Source organism: Hippocampus comes, unplaced genomic scaffold, assembly GCF_001891065.2.
Source record: "Hippocampus comes isolate QL1 unplaced genomic scaffold, H_comes_QL1_v1.1 scaffold116, whole genome shotgun sequence".
Lineage (NCBI taxonomy): Eukaryota > Metazoa > Chordata > Actinopteri > Syngnathiformes > Syngnathidae > Hippocampus > Hippocampus comes.
The window spans coordinates 83,779-92,149 of record NW_017805120.1 but is presented as its reverse complement, the minus strand read 5'-3'; the positions used below and the strand labels follow the sequence as shown (position 1 = coordinate 92,149).

At 49.0% G+C, this 8,371-nt stretch overlaps 1 protein-coding gene across 7 annotated transcripts in view; it reads left to right on the top strand.

Moving 5' to 3' along the window:
* LOC109513358 (neurexin-1a) overlaps positions 1–8,371 on the top strand; it is a 64,306-nt gene that overhangs the window by 4,626 nt on the left and 51,309 nt on the right. For all 7 annotated transcript variants that reach the window (XM_019865756.1, XM_019865759.1, XM_019865757.1 and 4 more), the window contains exons 4-6: positions 2,065–2,111; positions 2,557–3,817; positions 4,351–5,578. In XM_019865756.1, the coding sequence (XP_019721315.1) occupies positions 4,846–5,578 (733 nt within the window). In that variant the 5' untranslated portion in view covers positions 2,065–2,111; positions 2,557–3,817; positions 4,351–4,845. The remainder of the gene's footprint in view (positions 1–2,064; positions 2,112–2,556; positions 3,818–4,350; positions 5,579–8,371) is intronic.

The following is an 8,371-nucleotide window of genomic DNA, read 5'->3' as shown; positions in this document are numbered from 1 at the left end:
CACACACACACACACACACACACACCACCACCACCCACCCCCCTTCCTTGGCACACCTGCACGTAAACTTGCTTTGTTGAGTCAATGAAATCTATGATTGTGCTTTTTCTCTCTTTTCCTTAGACTGTGTTTTACCGTTTATTCGTGATCTCCGCCGAGGACATCCATACTGTATATATTACGCTGTATATATTATAGTAGTGATGAATTGCCAGGCAAATTTCAAGGGGCACGGTCACATCTGCCAAAGAGCCATGAAGATTTGGTCACTTATTGTGGGGAAATTAGGAACGTTTTTTTTTTTGGGGGGGGGCGGGGGGGGGTTGTTTACTTTCAAACACCAAGTGGTATGTTTCCTACTTCTTAGCAAATCATCAAGAGCGACCAGCCTTCCGCAGGTTGTCATGCCGACGCAGCAGCTTCCTTGCAGCTGTGCTCAGGGTTAAAGTTTTTTTTTTTTTTTTTTTTTTTTGTGTGTGTGCACGCTCACTTTCAGAGCGGCTAATAAACAGCCAAGCCGATGACCAGCAGCATGTTGTCACCTCTTAGTTTGATTTGGTCTCTTGTTGAACAGTCACTCTCCATCTGCTGGTCAGCCGATCAGTGCTACTTCCTGATGAGACTTTTAATGACATAGGGATGGACAATGTGTGTCTGTGTGCATGTCCAAGTTAGCGCACATGTGCTAAAGCTACAACTTGCAATCCTTAGATAAGGATGACCCGTCTCTATTGTTATAAATGAGCAAGAGATTGCGGTCAGGTGACCTCTCTCTCTCGCGCGCGCCCACATGGCTGTTTGCACTATTGGCAAGCGGAATTGGTGAATGTACGAGCTACACAGAAACTCATTATAACGCGATTAGAGGCAAACCTTCCGTTTAATCTCATTTAGGACGAGGTGGCTGCCCATCAAGCGCAGTGGCACTAACTCGGGCCTGCGCGCACACACGCGCACCCCTTTCACAGCAGGTGTGTGCGAGTGAGACGCCCCTCGTGCCGTGTTTTCATGTTTTACGCATGCTGCTTCGTTCTATCATATCAGCAGCCCTGCAGCCAACTCATATGTGTGAGTGTGTGTGTGCAGAAAACTGACATACACATACGAAGTGTGGCTTGCTCACACTCAGGCTTGCATGCACAAGGATGCTGATGGTTGAATTTTTATTTGGGGCACTATATTCCAACACATTACCCTACCCCCATACACACACACACACACACACAAGCAATCCCATACACTACATGTGATATGTGCACAGTGACCTTCTCATTGCAGAGTAGGCGAAGAGTCAGGGGCCAGTCGTTGCTGTCAGCTTGTCAAAGGGAATGACGTGAATGCAAGGGGGAGGCTGGATGATTGCATGGATGGATGGATGAATGTGTCCATTTTAGTGTTCCAAACGGGTGAAAATTTTCGTGTAAATATCCGTGGGAATTTAAACTGTTAGATGTTTGGAAAAACTCCAAATTGGAAACTAATTGATGGCGATAAAATGGGGGTTGAGTCTAATTTATCGGAGAGTTATCTACTCAAGTGCTGGGTTGAAAGCGCACTGCCCTGAATGCAGAGTCGGTTTGTGCATCCTTTATGCAGTGATTTACGCTGCTCTTGGGAAAACATGGAGAAGCGTTATTTGATAACACCTTTGGCTCCAAAAGGTCAACTTGGCCTGGGGAGGGCGAGGACGGAGAGGAAAGCCAAGCAGTTAGTTTGATGAGGGGTGTTGGTATGTCCATTGGAAATGCAAACGGTGCTGATGCTGAGATTGTTACCATAGTAACCCCCTGCTGCCCCAGTCCCTGTTTCCCTTTTCCCCCCTCTCACACATCAGATCGCAGCTCCTCGGGCTGGCATTTAACGTCGGCGCGGCTCTCCGTGGTCTTAAATATGCTTAATATCTGCTTCACGGCCGCGCTGTGTGGTCACACAGACGCTGTTAATCAGTCCTTAATGCCTCACCGGAGTAAATACGTCCACATAAGCACGTATTTGCCCAAAAGGGCGCGGAGAATGCCGCTATTATTGGAGAGTGTACGTGTGTGTTTGATCGTCTTTTCACAGGAGACAAAGCGGCCTGGTGCCAAATTTCTTCAACATGCTCAATAAAGGTGAGTGCTAAAGCAGAAAAAAAACGTGGCCGAGCTGACACATGATTAACTTCAGTGTCACCTTGACCCAATCAATCACATTCAATGTTCTTCTCAAAATGTACATTTTTTTATATTTAATAAATAGCAGTGACTGGGGCACGGAACATGCAACCCATTCATCAAAAATGCCGATGGGGCTGCTGTAATTATGCCCTATGAATTCCACCTAACACATTTTTTCATTTGCCTATAGAATTACCCGCCCGATCCAGCAGTTGACACAGTTTTCCCTTTTTTATCCCCCCCCTTAAAACGTACATTTTTAAATTTAATAGAGAGCCGATCAGCCTCTATTTTCCCTTTATGTTAACCCTTTATGTTGCTTTTCATGTGACCTTTTCATTTGCTTCCTTGACCTATTCAAATGGAAACAAATCTGTTGGTTTTGTGTTGTGCTCATCAGCAAGCTTGCTCACGATCCTGATCATTTGAATCAAGGAGCAGGGACACCTCAACATATCGGCCCTCGAAGTCCGACGCCTGTTGCTTTGTACGAGTGAAGACAGACCCAAGAAAGCGTGTCCAAGACAAGTGAGCCCAAAGGATCATGAAAGCGGTTTGTGGCACGTCGCATCTCAAAAATAAACATTGCTGGGGTCACCTGACTTGGAGAATTGGGAGGTAACCGATGCTCACGTTGGTGTTTTCGTAGACTGCCACACTTGCGCTCAGCATAACAACGTGACTATCTCCGATTGGGTTTCGGCAGACCATGGGCGTTTTCTATTTAACGACCCTCATCGCACCTGACATTTTGATGACAGAAGGAAGACTAGACTTTAGACCAGGTGACATCACAAGTCTTAGCTGTCTTCTAAAAGTACTTTGCACGTGCCAATGTCCTACGAGGACTTCCGCAAGTCTGTTTCTGCTTTTGCAATGTAGACTACACCTCTTGCTGAATTCAAATTGATTTGGACGAGCCGCTTCGATAGGCCAGGAATCAAGTCGCCTGTGTTCACTCCCACAATGGTGCAAACACCCAATTCTAGCTGCAGATGTCTACGAAAATAGCAAAAGAGAGTAATCTCCATCCATGCGCATAGTTGGACTGCACTTGGCACTAGACTTGTACTGGGCACGAAAATCTGTCTGTCTTTTTCACTCTCTTTCACTGTTGGTCATCTGTCTCTCTTACCATCTCACTCAAAGTTGCGCTTCTATCACTTCTCTCCATCTGTCTCACTCTCCCATCTTTTTCCTTCCCTCTGTCTCTTTACGTTCCGCTCTCTCTGTCTGCATCCGTCTCTAGCTGTCTCCCCTCTTTCTTTTTTCAGTTCTGCTTCTCCAATCTTTCCCTCTCCCTCTGTTTTGCGCCTGTGTCGCTCCCTCTCTCATCTCACGTGATCATCTCTCGCCCTCTCCGTGCGCGTGTGCGTCTTTCCTCTCTCTCGGAGCATTGATCATCGTCCGACTGCACCTTTTCCTCCTCCCGGGAGTAGACCGAGAAACAGTTCGTAGGTGAGGACATCCGTGTGGTCATTTGTGTGCGTGTGTGTGCGCGCGCGTGTGTGTGATTGGAGCGGCTCTCGAACTGCCGCGTTAGCCACCCACCAAGCACCGACCACCGCCTGGCGTGCTAGCCGCGGTGGGGTTCACCTCCGGCGGTGGCGTGAAAACGGGCGAAGAGGTGGCGGGGGTGGACACCACAGGATGCTCGCGAGGTAAGTGGACTCTGCATCCGTTCTAAAGTCATACACACGAGAAATAATATTCCACGTCTATGTTTGGTGGTTGAAAAGGGCAATTAACGTGGAGCTAAGACACGACGAATGAATCGCGGAGAAAGGGAAAATGGAAGCAATGGCCGCAAATCGACAATCGATATTTCAACCGCAGTCGTTCCCGCCGTCTCTTAAGAACAAGCATTTCGCCCCCCCCCCCTCTTCTGGCTTCGTCGCATACGTGTGTGTGCTAGACGATTTGTTAATTCGACGATAGTCATTCGCCGCAGCGCCGCTTTTGTCTTTTGTGATCAAACCCTAAAAAAAGAGAAAGCGGGAGACAAAAAGGCTTAACGGTGCCGCAAGATGTCGTATCGATCCGACAGCCACACCAAAAAAAAAAAAAAAATCAAAAGGTAGTTTTGTAAAGAGGGGGTTCTGGAATGCTCTCTGCAGCCGTGAGAAGACACTTTGGGTCCAATGTGAATGTAATTGTAAAGTAACTTGATTGTACCATCTTGCTTTCTCTGTAGGTGGCTGGAGAGTGATGACAAGGCACACCTGATTTCCCCCCCACGCACACACTTGCAACCTTGCCCCTACTGAGTAAGGAGGACGAGGAGGAGAATCCTGCAATGACAGTGTTATTTCTCTCTATTAGCAGCGTGTGAGCAGCACACAACACACACACACACATCGGCGCTAAGCTCCGTGAGGAGTTTCCTGCAGGCGGGCAGAGGGCCTGATCTAGGCCACCAAGATGGAGTTGGCGCCCAGCACAGGCAGACGTGCTCACCTGGCACAAGACTGAGAGAGCTAGATGCAGTGAAAGATGAGGAAAGGAGCTTCGGCGTGAGCCCAGAGCACAACCCAGGAGCCAGGGTCTTCGACACAGAGCGCAATGAGGCTAGCTGTCCAGCTCTAGCCTCCGCCCCACCCCCTTCCCCACAAAGTGTGTGTGTGTGTGTGTGCGTGTGCGTGTGTGTGTGTGTGTGTGTGTGTGTGTGAGCTGCACACCAAGTGTGTGTATGAGTGTGATGGCCATGTGCGCTTGGGCGGCGGCCCCTCTGCTCTTCCTGGGCCTTTGCCTGTGCAGCGCGGGGGGCCAGGCCCAAGGCGAGGTGCTGGAGTTCGGCGGCGTGTCCAGCCAGTGGGGCCGCTTCCCCGTGTGGAACGCGTGCTGCGAGAGCGTACTGAGCTTCAGCCTGCGGACACACAGCCAAGAGGGCCTGCTGCTCTACCTGGACGACGAGGGCTTCTGCGACTTCCTGGAGCTGCTGCTGCTGCGCGGCCACCTGCGCCTGCGCTTCTCCATCTTCTGCGCCGAGCCGGCTGAGCTGCGCTCGGGTGTCGCGGTTAGCGACGGTCGCTGGCACGCAGTGCGTGTCAGGCGGGACTGGAAGAACACCTCTCTGGAAGTGGACGGGCGGCTGGAGGGTTGGGCGGAGGTGAAGAGCAAGCGGAGAGATATGACTGTGTTCAGCCACACCTACGTGGGTGGGGTGACGGCCGAGCTGCGCGCCTCGCCTCTCCGTCTAACCGCGCCGTCGGTGCGCGACCACCCCGCATTCCGCGGCTGGATGGGGGCGCTGAGCATCAACGGCTCGCTGGCTGTGCTGGATGCCTCCGAGGGCGTGACGGTGACGGCGGGCTGCGGGCCGGAGCACCAGTGCCAGAACGGGGGCGTGTGCAGCCTCGTCGATGACCGGGCCGTCTGCGACTGCTCTGACACCGGTTACCAAGGCAACGACTGCAGTGAAGGTAAGCCTCAAGAACCCTGCTGACCTCTTGACATGCATCTCATCACACATGCAAACAATCTCACAAAATTGCACACTTTCCAAATGCGGTGAAACAAAATTTGATTAGAAGAAAAAGGTGCTCTTCACAAACCCAAGCAATCGTTCCCATTTAAATAAATGGAAGTGGAAGTCATTAGTTCTAGGCCCAGAATCAACACACACACACACACACACACACACATACATTTTTCACACTGCTGCAGCTTCTCTCGGTGTCTGTGGACCGGCAGCCTTCACAAACATGACAAGCGGTGCATTCTAATGCTGCCGTAAATGGATTTTTTTGTTGCCGTGCCGGCCAATTATTTAATATGTGGACCTTCTCTCCATGATTGTGATTCCCAACAACCGCGGTTGCCGTGGGAGATCATCGGGTGTGCTGCGGGAAATGATCAAATTATAAAGCTTTGTTGAAAGTAATGTGTTCTGACACTCAGCTCCGTCGGACTTCATATAAAAAGCAGTAGTAGAACAGTGGCATATTTCTTTGTTCATGAAGGAAAAACTAGCATGGTTACATTTATACTTTTCTTTTTAATTCCTGAACAATAATTTGTTCACTTCAGCACCATGAGTCTAAACATGCTATTCTGATTAATATTGCGTTTGTGGAATAGGACTTCCCTTTTTATCCATTACAAGGGGGCGGCCATTTTGCCACTCGCTGAACTAAACACGACGTCACAAACCGAGACGGCATCATTTCTCTTCTTACCTTTTGTGACATTTTTGTTTGGCAGTAGGCCAACAGATTTGTTGATGTGCCTTGGCATAATAAAGGTTGGGAAACACTGCAGCCTGCCTTTTTGAAGTGTAGCCATGTGCTAGTTGAAGCGGAAGATTCTGCTCCTTCCGCTGAGTCTAAAACGACGACCGTACGGACACTTCCATTGGCCAGACTTGAATTGGACTTAGTTGAAGAGGCTGAAAATCAACGCCACTTAAATGCCTGTCACCTGCTAATGCATTCCCATCGATCCCGCTCGGCCTTCGCCCCACACCCAGAACGTAGCTGAACAGCCGATCTTTTGGCCTGCCAATACTTTGAACGCTTTGCGGCGTTTTAAGACACCGATGTGCGTGTTACAAATCATTAAATACTGCAGACTCCCATTAAAACGAGAACAGCGCTTCGGAGAGGCCTAACAGTCGTCATTTGGATCTGCACCAAATTGCATTGCGATTCACGTATTCACTCAGAAGTGAAGAAGAATGTGAACAGACCAAAAACGAACTCAGAAACAGACGGGGACAACAGAGGTAAATATTATGTTCTTCACTGGATGTTTTCTAGTGGCCCCTTGTTTAATACGGTCAAATCAGCCTCAGGCCAAAACAAGTGCCACTATAAGGAATCTTATTTTACGGTGAGTACTGCATATAGCGGAAGGCAGCCAAGGCCCTCCAGCGACTTTTGATCCTGCTCACCACGCGATTCTAAAAAACCCCAACAAGCCCCCGCACCCACTTTTCGCGGCAGATCTTCCAAAACGTCACACTTTGCCTTTTCTTGTTAAGTGGCATCGGCAAAATAGCTTCGCAGTTCATCATTGTTTGATCCAGTTTGGGGAATTACCGACTGGACGCACGATATCCCCGAAACATTTAAAACATGGTTAGTATTACTGTTGCTAATTTGAATTGATAAATTCATGTGCAAAAGCCAACAAGTGCCGTTTGGACAAAAGAAAATAGAGCCGTGCCTACGTGGCAGAATGCCCATCACGTAAAACCGTTCAGTTATCAAAGTTTGATTTCACGAACCGTCAATTGCCAGAAGCATTTTACCTCCGCTTGCGTCACATCCACCAAAGCCATGCCCAAGTCCATTTGTATTTCCATCATCACGTGCTGTGCATCTTGAACCATGCCGCTGCTAATTGAGCTTTGATTGAGCTTGAAAGTGAGCACAAAATATAATAACATTCCACTCTGTTGTCTTAGATTAATTGCATGAAACAGTTCCAGAGAGATAATGAATGTCATGGCTGAGATGGGTGATATACGATCAGTGCCGCAGCTTCTACGAGAGAGCCTCCGCCCGTGTTGGTCGCAATCAAGTGTGTCTATCGGATGTAAACCTTTTGAGCTTGCCTGTTTTGAAAGAAAATTAATTTCTCTGAATGGTGTGATTTTTTTGCGGACAAAGACGTCAACTTTCTAAATGAGCCTCTAACTTGTTTTGTCTTTCAAAGTAGCATAGTGGTACCTCGACTTGAGTTCTCCAGCTTCCCAGATTTCCAAATTACATTCGCGGATTTTCCTAAAATACATTTGTTGGTTTCCCCTTCAAAAATCCTTCTCCTTCCTCTTTTATGGAGCACCTGCAGAATGGGATGTGGTGGCACCCTGTTGGCTGCCAAGCCTACCCTTGAATGTAGGACGCACCCCACGGCGTCATCCGATTTGCTGTGGTCACCTCACAAACAAATCTGCGTTCCTAATCAATAGGCCATTTTACGACATCTCGGCTGAACCTGCAAGCCATTGATTTTAGCGATAGACGCCGACGCACTCGCCAAAAAATGTCAATGTGGCCGATTGTCTCCGAGAGGACTTCACACCTTCGCACCCCTACGCACTTCCCTTTCGACACCCCCCGCTCCCCCACCCTCTCCCTTTAAATTACCCAGAGCCTTTAGCACAGACTGGCCAGTGTTACCATGGAGACAGCACTAATAGGGGAGACCTCATGCCGGCAGCGTATCTCCGTCCTTGTGCTTCCTGTCCCCATCACCATTCCTTTGCGCGC